The 15,119-nt window shown below is 41.5% G+C and overlaps 1 protein-coding gene across 3 annotated transcripts in view; it reads right to left on the bottom strand.

Moving 5' to 3' along the window:
* Positions 1-7,440, bottom strand: part of LOC138980437 (ras-related GTP-binding protein C-like) — a 14,775-nt gene extending 7,335 nt beyond the window's left edge. For 2 of the 3 annotated variants that reach the window (XM_070353318.1, XM_070353319.1), the window contains exons 1-7: positions 6,834-7,435; positions 6,016-6,161; positions 5,286-5,380; positions 4,625-4,758; positions 2,782-2,981; positions 1,828-1,942; positions 866-1,008 (exon numbers count right to left, since the gene is read on the bottom strand). In XM_070353318.1, the coding sequence (XP_070209419.1) occupies positions 866-1,008; positions 1,828-1,942; positions 2,782-2,981; positions 4,625-4,758; positions 5,286-5,380; positions 6,016-6,161; positions 6,834-6,836 (836 nt within the window). In that variant the 5' untranslated portion in view covers positions 6,837-7,435. Of the gene's footprint in view, positions 1-865; positions 1,009-1,827; positions 1,943-2,781; positions 2,982-4,624; positions 4,759-5,285; positions 5,381-6,015; positions 6,162-6,833 lie in introns of all 3 variants that reach the window. The other variant, XM_070353317.1, reaches the window with a different exon arrangement.
* Between the last annotated feature and the right edge of the window lie 7,679 nt (positions 7,441-15,119).

Genomic DNA, 15,119 nt, shown 5'->3' with positions numbered 1-15,119 from the left:
AAAACACACACATATATATATATAATATAATACAATATATTACAATGAAAACGAAAGTAGATCTTAGCTTGAATGTAAATTTTATCTTTGAAATATTTGCTTTGTGAGTCGTAACTGAATTAACCATGGTATTGTGTTGCTTAGTAATTGATGCATGAATTGGCGTCTCGCAGAATTACACGCCCCTGAGGAAGGCCTGGCAACAGGTCGAAAATTTGGGCTGCCACTTGAAATTCTTTGTTTGGCTTTTCTTTTCCTTGATTTTGTTTTATATATATATATATAGACACACACAGAGTAAAGGATGATCTCCCTTGCTCATGACGTAATTTCTATGCATTCTCGCTCTTGACGTCATTCTATATTTAACTTTTCTTTAAAAGTACAAGCGATCGAGTGCACATTTTGGCATTTTTAGCAGCGCTCTCATTATAAATTTCTATATATATATATATAATATATATATATACAGTCGAACCTGTCGAAAGAGACCACCCAAGGGACTGAGCAAAAGTGGTGGTCTCTTTAAACAGGTGATTTATGTAGTCGTAAAAACCGTCGGGGATCCTTTGGGGTGGTCTTAATGGGCAGGTGGTCTTTATGGACAGATGGTCTCAAGGGCAGGTTCCACTGTATATATGTATATACAAAGCAAGCAAACCACAAAAAAAAACCATAATGTGACAAACAGTTTGAACAATACAACACAGAGAACAGTGCATGACACCATGACATGCAGGACACACGTCACACCACTCTTTCACAGTTAGTGCAGATTAAACGTTTCCAAGATGACGCTCCTCGGCAGACACCCAACTCCCACTGACTAATGAGCAAATCAAAGCTAACAAGAGCTTGTACTTACCCATAGATGCTGGACATGTCCATGACAACGTCGATCATGTCACAGCACAGCTCGTAGCACTGCATGTCTACGGGGGAGCTGTCCGTCGCGATGTAGATCTTGCTCATCACGTCGAACAGGAACGCTTTCTCTATCCCAGAATTCTGTCAGGATAAAACAGCAAGCACAGATTGTACATAATCTGACGGGCGAAGTGGCGCAGTGGTAAGACGTCAGCCTCCTAATCGGAAGGTCGTGAGTTCGAATCCCGGCCGTGGCTGCCTGGTGGGTTAAGGATGGAGATTTTTCCGATCTCCCAGGTCAACTTATGTGCAGACCTGCTAGTGCCTTATCCCCCTTCGTGTGTACACGCAAGCACAAGACCAAGTGCACACGGAAAAGATCCTGTAATCCATGTCAGAGTTCGGTGGGTTTTAGAAACACGAAAATACCCAGCATGCGTCCCCCGAAATCGGCGTGTGCTGCCTGAATGGCGGGGTAAAAACGGTCATACACGTAAAAACCCACTCATGCAAACACATGAGTGAACATGGGAGTTTCAGCCCATGAATGAAGAAGAAGAAGAAGTACATTATCAAGAACTCTTATTTCAAATTTCCAAGACAAAGATAGCAGGACTCAAATGGTTCGACTGCCAAGACAGCTTTGAATTGTGGAAGGTGTGCAGGTAGCAATACTAAATAACTATGACACTATCAGTATCAAGATGGAGATAAGGTACACGCCACAAATTGTCTACGGTATCACACTCACAGAGTAAGAATTAAGGCAAGACGGAGGCAACAAAATTGACACTAAACACTCACAGAGCGCAGAAAGCTTTGGCTTTCAAATGTCAGCTGTGATTTTGTAAGATCCATGCATTGAGACAAAATTACAAGCTGATACAAAAATATTCCTAGAAATAAGAGTAGTCTGGTTTTCAACTCAGAATCATGTAACAAAAGATGGTAGACACTCACAGAGATAAGAATGTTGAGTAGGTTTTCCAGTGTGGGTAGCTGAGGTATAAGTTTCTGCACCACCTTGCTGAACGCCTCAAAGATGGAGTGATCGTAGATACTGGTCAGGTGGAAACTGTCAACACACAATACAATACAGCTTTATTATCTGACAGATGGAGTGATCGTAAATACTGGTCAGGTGGAAACTGTTAACACACAACAATACAATACAGCTTTATTATCTGAAAGATGGAGTGATCGTAAATACTGGTCAGGTGGAAACTGTTAACACACAACAATACAATACAGCTTTATTATCTGAAAGATGGAGTGATGGTAGATACTGGTCAGATGGAAACTGTCAACAAATACAATACAGCTTTATTATCTGAAAGAGATGGTAGATACTGGTCAGGTGGAAACTGTCAACAAATACAATACAGCTTTATTATCTGAAAGATGGAGTGATCGTAAATACTGGTCAGATGGAAACTGCACACAGAACACTAGCTTTGTTTCAGAGACAAAATAGAGAAAGCCACCATCGGCTGACATCCTCAGTTTGTTTCTTCTTAATGCGTGTCTTGAATGGCCAAATTAAACACAGGGAAAGTGAACTACAAAATAAAAACATGAAAACAACATGACGGTTCGAAAGAGAGGATGAATGAGGGAGAAAGAGAGAGAGAGAGTGGAGTAAGGGAGAGAGATAGAGAGAGAGAGAGAGAGGAGAGAGAGAGCCCTAGACAAGACACAGAATTGACAGAGCAAGACAGTCACATGTTCTAATCTGAGAGGCCTCCTCCCTATCTTCACTTGGTTGTGTGACAAGGTGGACGGGGGCTGTGGGGCACTCATCTTTGTCACTTACTGCCCAAGACTTTCGGCAGGCTAACAATGAGAACATAGAAAACAAAGTGCAGTCCTCTGAAATTAAGAAAAGCAAACCCAAAAACCCATTTCTAGACTGACCTTAAATGGACAGTCTCCATGCCGGCCTCGGCCAAGTCGTCAGTGGACCGCTGGTGAATGTCTCGCTGCGTCTCGATCTTGTTGTCGTCCGACAGCCCGTCCACCTTGTGAATGAACACCTCGAACTTGATGTTGGGGTTGATCTTGTAGGCCCGCGTCACCGCCATTTGTAGCCGGGCTAGGGCCTCGATGTAATCATCCTGAAAACACAGGCATGTTCCAGTCAATCAAATTCAGTGATTCACAAAGTAAAAGTATAGTAAATGTTGTATTCAATCACAAATTACTGGTACCTAGTAAGTCCTGATCAGAAAACATAGGCATGTTCTATACAGTCACATTCAGTGATTCACAAAATACAAGTATAGTCAATGTTGTATTCAATCACAAATTACTGGTACCTAGTAAATCCTGATCAGAAAACACAGGCGTGTTCAATTCAATCACAAATAACAGGTACCTAGTAAATCCTGATCCAAAACACAGGCGTGTTCAATTCAATCACAAGTAACAGGTACCTAGTAAATCCTGATCAGAAAACACAGGCATGTTCAATTCAATCAAAAATTACTGGTACCCAGTAAATCCTGATCCAAAACACAGGCATGTTCAATTCAATCAAAAATTACTGGTACCCAGTAAATCCTGATCCAAAACACAGGCATGTTCAATTCAATCAAAAATTACTGGTACCCAGTAAATCCTGATCCAAAACACAGGCATGTTCAATTCAATCAAAAATTACTGGTACCCAGTAAATCCTGATCCAAAACACAGGCATGTTCAATTCAATCAAAAATTACTGGTACCCAGTAAATCCTGATCCAAAACACAGGCATGTTCAATTCAATCAAAAATTACTGGTACCCAGTAAATCCTGATCCAAAACACAGGCATGTTCAATTCAATCAAAAATTACTGGTACCCAGTAAATCCTGATCCAAAACACAGGCATGTTCAATTCAATCAAAAATTACTGGTACCCAGTAAATCCTGATCCAAAACACAGGCATGTTCAATTCAATCAAAAATTACTGGTACCCAGTAAATCCTGATCCAAAACACAGGCATGTTCAATTCAATCACAAATAACAGGTACCCAGTAAATCCTGATCCCAAACACAGGCATGTTCAATTCAATCACAAATAACAGGTACCCAGTAAATCCTGATCCCAAACACAGGCATGTTCTATTCAATCACAAGTAACAGGAATGTAGTGACTAATGTACACTTATGTATGTAGACATGGAAGGACTAGGATGCTGTGTGGGAGGGAGTATCTCAAAGACAGCCATCTTTTGACATTAGTCTAATACTGTGGTCACTGTAATGAAGGGATGCAGGTGGGACCAGACGCTTTACAACCTTTAAGACCAGCTAAACGCATCTCCACATTGCAGGTGGCCTTTCACGACAGCATGGGGGGGGGGGGGGGGGGGGACTGAAAAATGTCATGAACCCTGAAGAATGTTGAGGGTGGGGGGTCCCCGGGGGGGGGGGGGGGGGGGTGGGTCTGGGGCAAGAGAAAACAAAAAGAGAGGCCATAATCGAATCCGGATTTCCGGCATATACCGGAAGAATCCCACCCATGCAACAGGAAAACTTTAGTCAAGATAAAAATAGAGAAATGGACAATCTGAGAAAAGAGAGTCTTACAAGGGGGGTTCCACCCAACTTTGGTCAAGATAAAAATAGATAACGTCCAATCAAAAGGTGTTCGTTATTGGAAGGTTTTCCCTCACTTGAGAAGCCTCACGCACAGGTACCACCGTACTGAGGTATATGGTGGTCAATTTGTGTTTTGCTGCTATAGTGCCGTTGAAGACAGATCATATATTCACCTGAGCGTCAATGACAAAGATGAGTGCACCACAGCCCCCGAAAATCATGTCGGAGTCAAAGGTCGGGTCGAAGAAATCAATCTGACCGGGGATGTCCCATACTTGGAACTGTACGAAGGAACTGTTGGAGATATCTGAAACATGCAGTATACATGTAAACACAGCACAGAATGTACATTTGTTTAAGGAAAGACTGCCATTAAAAGTCTGAAGCAAAGCTGCTGTCAGCAACATAAATGATGTTTTATCTTTTGTTAGAAAAATCTAAGAACAAACTTTCACTTTTGATGCAATTGCCAACTTGACATCAAGAAGTGTTTAATTAATTTTCCACACTTTGTTGTTTGCAAATATCACTTCACATGCACAGTGTTGCTACAGATAAACAACTTTATTCTAACTGCTGTTTAACTCTTCTAGGAAACACACATCATCTTCTTGTTCTAGAAACTCATTATTACATTATTTACAAGCAAATTAAATGTGTATTTTTTTCAAGGTATTATTGTAAATCGCAAGCTGAAAGATCAGAACAATCCTGAACAGTACAGTATAGTACACTGTACTGTAAGTCACAACATAGACCAAAACACAATAAAATAAAGTTACAATACAAATAAAAACCAAATCAAAACAAAGCAATACAAGAAAAGAGTTTTACCATCTTTGACAATTTTGTTGGTGCTTTCCAAGAAGAGTGTTTCATTGGGCGATACTTTGTGGAAGACTACTTTCTGTATGGATGACTTGCCACTTCTGTAAACAAAATAAAAAAAATGTCAGTCCTAGCGGACAAAGATTCAACTTTGAGGCTCAAATTGTTTCCATTCTGAATATGAATCCTGTCTTCCATGATCCATCTTCTTCTGTACTCAAAAACAACCTAAAATGTAGGTCACACCTACAATGCAAAATGCACTGGCAGAAAATGATATGCTACATCATGATTCATATGCAACATCTCCATTGTCTATTATCTCCTGATTAGTGTTATGAGCAGAACGCATGACTGACTGGGCTTAGTATTTAACCGCATTTCTTCATCTCCTCCATATCACCCCCTCCCCCAAAGTCTATCATTTGCAAGCAGCAGTTTACTTCTCCAATCAGTTACTGTAACCTTTAAACAAAAACTCTATAGTCTGTGCCCCTTGAAAGTGGTATGGAAACCCTTGCTTTTCTGCCAAGAGACATGTATGGAAAACCTTGCTTTTCTTGCCAAAAGGTATGGAAACCCTTGCTTTTCTTGCCAAGAGGTATGGAAACCCTTGCTTTTCTTGCCAAGAGGAATGGAAACCCTTGCTTTTCTTGCCAATAGGTTTAATACAATAATAGCTCTAAATATTTGGAGGATGCAGAACACAGCTGAGCATTGACACAGTGACACAGACCTGCGAAGTCCCATGAGCAGAATGCGTGGCTTGTCCTCAGGGCTATCTGCCGGCTGTTCAGTCTCCGTGTCATCCGGGCCGTAGCCAAACCCCTTGGGGAACGAACCCGCCACGGCAAACCCTCCATTCTCATCATCACCGTATGACTGAAAATTAAATCACAGTATCACACACAGGTCAGGAAACAGGTTTAAATTACAAATAAATTCCCAGAAAATGGAGTATGACTGCCTAAATGGCGGGGAGAAAATGCAGAAGAAGAAAAATAAGATTAACTAGCAGTAGCACAAAAACATAAACATGAGTCTGTAGTGTAAAAATAAGGATTGAGTTCATGTGCAGCAATTATCAGATAAATACAACTCTAGACTAGGAAAAAAAGGCAAACACATTATATTAACAACAAACACACTGAAGGAACTTGATGTACTCCAAGAGTAGAAAGTTTTACAAGTACAAGCCAAGTACAAGTACATAGACACACAACTGTGAACCTGAGTAATAACTGAATTTGATAAACACTAAACAGCTGACTTTTGAAAGTTATTGGCACACCAGTCTATGCAGCCTGCTTTGGGCTGTCAGTATCACCCAGTCAAGCAGAGATAATAGTGTGTACCAAATGAGTTTGTTTACAACATAAAGTTCAGTGACATTACGCTGTCCCATTGTGATAACAAATTAGTCTGTGAATTACAGCTGTGTCAGTGCCAGTGGTTTGTTTGTTTGTTTTTAACGCCCAGTCCACCACGAAGGGTGACATCAGGGCGGTTGTGTCAGTTGTGTGTGTGTGTGTGTGAGAGAGAGAGAGTTCTTACCATGTTTGACGCACACTCCTGCGCTCTTTAGGCCAGACAATGTGGTTATTTGGCTGATGGACGTTGCTTAGATCAGCTGGACAGTATGACACACACCACCACAATCACGTGAAGTACATCTCGTGTCGGGATGAACTTTCACCAACATTCAAAACTCGCTGCTGTCGCGTTTGAAGTCAAACCAAACAGAAAACCCGTCGAAACAGTTGTGCTGGAAAAAAAATGCTGAGAATAACCATCGACTGTACAATCACAACCCGCACAACGCATTCACTTGCCACAGTTTGGAAATTTCAAGACGAAAGGAAGAATTCTTGAAAACCCTCCGCCATCTTAGCACACCAGCAAGTCATGTGATCAAGCCTGTCGCAGGTTTATTAGTAAAACTAATTTGTTAGCCTCTCGCTTTGTTTAAGCGATATATTTTAAATAAATAGTTAATTATTCTCCAAGATTGATAGCACAATACTTGTTGCTATCGAAGTTTTACGCTAAAAGCACCCTACTGCTGAAACTTAAAAAACGTGGACCGGAAAAGAGGAGAGTGTCTAAATCCCTGTCTTCATAGACTACCATCACGTCACCGTGGAAGCGATACGTTTTCGAATAAACGAAAGAAAGAAAAAAGCCAGAGAGAAGAACAGAAAAAAAGAGGAATACCAGAAAAGAAAATATGTTAAAAAGAAAAAGGAAAAGGAAAAAAGAAGAAGAGAAAGCAGATCGGTGTACCAGGCCAGGATTTGATTCTGTGGTTGTTGGTCAGTGAAGTTTTAATTAACGGCCTCCATATAACATATCTGGCAATGCGGCGGGGCCGATTCATTGTTGTTTATTTTATCAGTTTACAAGGTGGGTTTCCCGTCAAAAAATGAAATCTGAGCTTTTTGACCCGCTCGGACGAAGCTGCTCTGTGACAGAACTTGAAAAGAAAAAATGAGTGGGTGGGGTCCCGGCGGCGACTGAGGGGTGGGGTAAACCGAAACAAAAGACATACATAGAGAGAGACAGGTACACAGTCTTTGTTCCCGTGTAACATGCCTCTATGGCTTTGCCGTGAGGGCGTAAAACTTACATTTTCTCTCTGGTACACAGGACTTAGTTACTGACAAACACCGGCACAGACAGTGAGACACAGCTAACCCCGGGCCCGCCTGTACTGTACATCTGCTCTTCCGTATTTATTGTCCTTGTCTGTCGGACTGACATGAAGAAGGGAAGCTACAATCGCCCCAGGCCCCACGGAGTTGACATCATCAGTATACAGCTTCACGGTCATGTTATGCATACCAGCTGATGGTTGAGTCCAAAACTGGTGTGGTAGCTAATGAGAGCTGGCGTGTATCACCTCATTCATTGAGAAGATTAGCAAAGCATGGCTATACTATACAATGTATACTCTTGTTTTTCCTGAGCCTTGACCATTGAGACGGTTACCTCATAGATCTGTTCATTCTTCAGTTTTTTTGCTTCGTTGATCATAACACCCCCCCCCCCCCCCCCTCCCACCTACCCCCCCCCCCCCCCCTCACAATGTCGGTGTCAAAAGTTAGACTCGACCACTTGGTTTTTGTCTCTGAATGGGCGGGGACGTAGATCAGTTAGCGCGCTGGCTTTGTAGCCAGTTGGTCGCTATCAGCGTGGGTTCGATCCCCATGTTCGGCGAGAGATTTATTTCTCGGAGTCAACTTTGTGCAGACTCTCTTCGGTGTCCGAACACCCCCGTGTGCACACATGCGCACGAAAAAGATCCCACGTTCACAGCGAAAGTCTCAGGGCTTGGAAAACACGAAGACACGCATGCATCATCTCTCGTCTCTGATTATCATGATCGTATTTTCGATACTTTGACGAGACAAACCCAATGCTGGTGTGTCGAAGAAGACAGCCACAGCGGGCTTGTTCGAATCAAAGTATCACACCATATCTTCAGCGTATTAGGCCAACAAAAAAATAGGTCTGTTTACGGTAACATAGGCCCAAAAAATAGGGTCGGTAGGTCGGGATTGTTTTTTTTTTTTTTTTTTTTTTTTTTCCCAAAAAACCATATTTTTACGTTATTTTGCCCAAAAAACAAGAATTTTTTTTTTTTTTTTCCCAAATGCCAAAAAAAAGTTTAGGGTCGCGCGAAAAAACTAGGGTCGGTCGGGTTACCGTAAACAGACCTATTTTTTTTTTGGCCTTACCAATACTCCTGTCCCAATATAGACCAGTTGGTGAAAGAGGACGTTAAACCCTAATAGTCAGTCAGTCTGTCTCTGAATGGACAGTGGCCTACAGCTCTCTCTATGTCTTTTGTTTCGGTTTATCCCGAGGGCTGGTGGAAGGGAGGGGATGGTGAGAAAGGGTGAACTCTGCCTTGCAGATTAGAAGTTTCTGCTGTTGGGGCTGGGTAAAGGGAGGCGGGGAAGGGGGAGGGGGCGGGGGGGGGGGGCGGACTGGGTAAGACGGAGGGGTAAGAGAGGCGTAATTAAGGGGAAAGAGGAAACTGGACAGGGAAAAGTCACTGCCTGAAGCATTCAATAAAGCCAGACAAAAAGAAATTTCGACATGCAGGTTTTCAATTAATATTTTTGAAAACCATCTGCACAAGCACGTGTGCCTCTGTGAGTATGTGCGTGGCTGCTTTCATGGGGTGCCTGTGTCCTCAGTGATTTGAGGATTTCTTTAATCTCTCTCTTTCTGACACCGTTGATTTAACGTCATTTTTACAGGACAGGTTTTTTTTCCTTTCAGTAAAGAAGTTGTAATAGTTTGACGTTATTGTTTTAGTACAAGTAGAGTTCGATCACGAGTAGCAAAGACTCACTCAGTCCGTCAGTGTGTTTGAGTGTGTGTGAGGGGGTTCATGAGAGGGACTGCTGTAGCAGCAAAAATAGTGTGAAACATAAGTAGTCTATTTATCCACTTGACTATATTCCCAACACGGACTTATCATTCTTCTTCGCATGTTTTGTAAAACCTACGTATTTTTAAATACTCTACAACACAGTCATGTAACCCAAATACAACATGTGCCCGTACAATACCGCTTCTTTTATGAAAACACTGCTTCGGCCATGTTGATTTTAATCAACCTATTTTCTTGTAAACCTTGGAGAAGCAGATACGGTTGAATGGCGTTAAATGCGGAAGAAACATCTACTCCAAGGTGACAGCTTTCAGGGGTCCCCACAGACGCCCCTCCTACAGGGTCCCGGGACCCCCACTTTCAGTTTCTAGAGGGTCCCGGAACCCCCACTTTCAGTTTATAGAGGGTCCCGGGACCCCCACTTTCAGTTTCTAGGAGGTCCCGGGACCCCCACTTTCAGTTTCTGGAGGGTCTATGGACCCCCGCTGCAGAATTTTAGAGGATCCCAAGGGTCCAAAAGCCGAAAAGTCCCGTCGATACAGTGGAACCTACAACACAGACACCCCCCAAAATCAAATTCGCAAAATCAAGGGGTGTCTGTGTTGTAGGTTCCACTGGATCGACACTACGTCATGTAAACTCAATCTGTTTTCTGAATAAGTTAGGGGAATAAACGGTCTTTCCAGTCATATAATTGGTTTTACGATAAACGGCCTCATCAGAAAGATCTGCCTTCAAACGCATCTGTAAAGTTGTTTATGACGAGTAGTGAATATTCGTTAGTTTAGCTGCACACAGTCGTCGATGCTCTCCAAGTATCATCATCATGATCATCCTCATCATCGTCGTCGTCGTCAACAACAACAACAACAACAACAACAACAACAACAACAACAACAACAACAACAACAACAACAACAACAACAACAACAACTTTAATCAAGAACACGGAAAGATGATCTTCATGTTAATCTTCTTCTTCTTCTTTCTTCGTCGTTCGCTATGTTAATCTCATTCCCTAAGTTTTGCGGCCACTGATTGTCATTCCTCAATACGTGACAGTTCGTGACACGTGACCATTGACTGAGCGCAGTTAATGTTGCGAGACGGACAGGAACACCGTGAACAAGGTAGACACACACGCGGCACTGTAAACACACTCTATCGATACCAACACATGCAGAAGAAGCAGACCTCGCGGTGTGAGTGTAGTGCCGGTGTCAAGTGTATCACCACAGGTGTCCAAGACAATGTCAAGCGATCAATGTCAGATTATCATAACAATGAACACTCCCCCGTGTGCGCGGTGGACCGGAGGCGGAACCTGTCGATAAAGCGAGGTAGTTATTTCGTGCCGCGTCGATGATTGGCAAACACGCCATGTGACCGGCAATGACCTCCGTCAACACTCACCTTCCTCTCTTGCCACACAACTCACATGTAGAGTCCTCAGTGGCTGCAGTGGCCAGTTTTTTTGGAACATGCTTTAATTTTGGACACTACCTCGGATAAAACTAAAAGGCCGTCAGACAGCCTCCAAAGTTATACCATACAATTCTGCGTTACAAATCTGAAATGCTACCGCGCAGGAGAACTGCCGTCACTTTGTAAAAGCAAGTGTTTTAAAAGCTTAATTACTTGTCGTACATCAGGCAACTGAAGAGCCCTCTTTTTCTGGGTTAGGTTGTGTTACATCCTCTGAGTTCCTCCTTTAGCTTGTGTAGGCCTACGTGAAGCGGTTACTAGGCCGCCGCGTCATAGATGACGGACCGTCTTGCCGAGAGATGGCGCTTCTGAACTACTTTTTGTTTCCAACACCAGAGAGAAGTAGCACCCTTAAGCGCATTTACACACTTTGCTTTAACTAGTTACAACTTTTGTGGTGCGTTTTCGGGCAAATCGTCGTGTCGTGTGCATCTAGATTAGGCCTAAAAAAAATAGGTGTGGTTACAGTAACCCGACCTACCCTATTTTTAGGGGCCGACCCTATAACTTTTTATTACATTTGTCAAAACCCCCCACAAAAAACAAGAAAACGAGTGCAGAAAACGCAATGAAAGCGAAAGCGCTCGAGTCGCACACTTATTTCCCTGTCAAGTAGGTTTAATTTGTACACATTAGAAAAAAAAGTTAAAAAATAAAAAAGTGATTGCCTACCTTCCTACCCTATTTTATTTGGCTATGTTACCGTAACCACACCTATTTTTTTTGTTGCCTTAAGGTACAGTGGATTCCCCAGATTCTTCAGATTGATCACATTCGCCAGAAACTCTCTCCAAACGGTTATGACCAATAGTATCCATAGTGGCCTGTCTAGGGACACGGCTTCTAGTTTATGCCCACAAACGCAGCTGATAACACACAAAATGTGCCGACTAAGTCAGCTAAGACTGTAATTGTTACATTTTAGCATTGTTGGTCCCGTCTTCCTTGGCTAATAAAAAATAATAGAAAAATAGCAAAGTCTATAATTATGTGCGTCCCCTGATATAGACAACCTTCAGCACATAAACACAAAAAAGACTGGTTTTAGTCATGCATCAAGGAGCTTCCTGAAACTAACATATAAATAGCTCTCACGCTTTCCAAAATATATCAAAAAGTCTCTTCTTTACGTGCAAGTTGATAATTGTATTTATTTTCTCTTTATTTTTGATTACTTTCTGTAGTTCCTTGATGTGCTTCAAATATTGTTCTCAACGAACTGAAACAAATAAATTTATTGCATATTTGAATTAGTCTGACTCGCACACTGAGTTGTATCATGTTATTTTGAAGTATAGTGGACTTTTTCTAATGGTTCGTGATGGTCTAATGTGGACCAGTTGTTAATTGTTTCTGTCTTCAAATTTTGCTGAATGTCTATCAAAGGTTTATCGAATTTTGAAATATGCTGACATACTGATAAATGTTGGCATGAACAAATGCACTGTTTTATTTCATGATAAATTAGTTTCATTCAAACACTTCTAGCATTGGCTCTGCGTTCTTTCTGCGTCTTCAACGCTGGGTGAAATTGACACCAAGTGAACAGCAAACAAGTTTTGAAATCTACTGATTTACTTATATTGATATGAAAAAAATATAGTGTTCCATTTCATGATCAATCACTTTCATTCAAACACTTTTTGGCTCAGTGAACAGCAAACGATTTTTTTAATTGTCAACACTGCTTTGACATGGACTATGTATATTTCTGTGTTGCAACACTAATTTCATGCCCAACTAAAACAAAATCACTATTTGAATAAATTATGTGCTTGTTCGATTGGGTTGTTTTTTTCGAGGGTGGGCGAAATGACACGTTTTTTTTTTTTTTTAGACAGAATACGTGTATAAACTTTGCAGAAGTTCATTGCGTTTGTTTCAATTGGTTTTATCTTTTTATTTTTGTTTATTTGTGTGTTTGTTTCAATTTCGTTTCTTCTTTCTATTTTTGTTTTTGATTTAATTGTTTCTCTCCTCAACCATCACCTTATTTACCCCCCGCGGGTTAGGGGGAGTCCCATATTGGTTGGGACGAGAAAGAATTTACCCGATGCTACCCAGCATGTCGTAAGAGGCGACTAACGGTTCTGTTTCTTCTTTTACCCTTGTTAAGTGTTTCTTGTATAAAATATAGTCAATGTTTGTAAAGATTTTAGTCAAGCAGTATGTAAGAAATGTTAAGTCCTTTGTATTGGAAACTTGCATTCTCCCAGTAAGGTCATATATTGTACTACGTTGCAAGCCCCTGGAGCAATTTTTTGATTAGTGCTTTTGTGAACAAGAAACAATTAACAAGTGGCTCTATCCCATCTCCCCCCTTTCCCCTATCCCATCTCCCCCCTTTCCCCGTCGCGATATAACCTTGAATGGTTGAAAACGACGTTAAACACCAAATAAAGAAAGAAAGAATCACCTTATTTTCTTTCTTTCTTTGATAAAGAAACCTGTGTATTTATATCCCTCACAGTGTTTTACTCGTTCTGTTAACAGCGTAATCTTTCCTTTACATACAAGAGCTAAAGCATTGCGGCTAATCACTCAATCGTTCAGCCATTGTTGTGCACCTCTTTTGTTCCGGAGATCAATAACGTAAGCCTGTCCCTGGCAACGCGGCTCGCAGACGACAGGCAAGGGTGCGAAACGAGCAGGGGGGTAGTTTGTCAACTTGTAGTGTCCCCACTCAACATCGGGGACAGCTACTCGGGTAGGCCTTCCGTATCGCCAGTGACCATCGGACTGGTGCAAAACTGGAGGAGTGAAAAGATACTCAAAGATTGCGGGACGACTGAATTACAACTGAAAGTGAAACTGCGGTATCGTCGGCCGAGGAAACTTTGTTTTCAAAAAGTTGTTCTGTGTGAATCTTCGTTCAGGACAGTAGGAGGCGGAGCTCGGGGTAAGTGGGCCAACTTTTAAAGTATTGAATTAACATTGGTACTTGTGTGTCTTTTGTCGCTGATTAAACAAGACAGCGGCTTGGCACGCGTCGCGTTTGTTTGCAGATCGGCGACTAGTGACTACTGTGGGCATGGTGTTATGGCTACTGTGTTGCATGCTCCCATAACTTCCTGATCAGTGTTCTGATCGGATATTATGCAATGTATGATTTGTTTCTGAACTTTCATTCATTGTGTTTGAAATGCATGATTTTTTTTCTTTTTCTTTGTTTGTTTGTTTTTCTTTCTGTTTTGTTGCAGTTTCCGGTTTCAGCAGCGCGGTATCGCTTGTGTTATCTAGATCTGATTGCTAAAACGGTATTAGTTTGTCTGAACACCTTTGAAGATTTTGTTTTCTCAGAACAACAGTTTCCTCGGTAAGCTTACTTTCAAAACTTTTGATGTCGTGGAAATGCTTTCCTTAAAATTTCAAACAAATTTTTAGGACACTTCTGAAAAAAATTAGGCTAATCAGTAATCATGAGATTTATGAAAATCAAAACTGCTTTACACTTTTGAAGTAGAAGATTACATCAACTTCATTGGTGTTCAAACGAAAAACTAATTCGACAAAATGGCTGTTAATTGCAAACAAGAACGTCTGACTCTCTGGCAGGCATTCTGTTTGCCAAAGAGTGACATGAACTGAATGTCATACATACGTGTCGATTTCACAGGTTTTGTTGCGATGCATGAATTCAATTTATTTTCGTGATATTGATTCATGTTGTGATGCCAGTTGTGATGCCAGTTTCATTGCATGTGACAATTATGTTTCAGTGTGTGTAGTATTTGATGCATGTGTCAGTGCATGTAATTATTTGATGAATGTTTCAGCATTTACACGATTCCATATTTCAGTATTTAACACGATTCCATATTTCAGTACCGTGAGTCCCAGTCATGTAACTGCATGCATTGGTACCTTTAATTATGCAAAGACCTATATTTGGTGATATAAAAAACGCTCGCGCTGGACCCGAGTACTCTTCAGACTGGCTCGCTCCCCCAGTA

This window comes from Littorina saxatilis, linkage group LG11 (assembly GCF_037325665.1).
Source record: "Littorina saxatilis isolate snail1 linkage group LG11, US_GU_Lsax_2.0, whole genome shotgun sequence".
Lineage (NCBI taxonomy): Eukaryota > Metazoa > Mollusca > Gastropoda > Littorinimorpha > Littorinidae > Littorina > Littorina saxatilis.
Note: the sequence above shows the minus strand (reverse complement) of the source record. Positions and strands in the feature narration are given on the sequence as shown.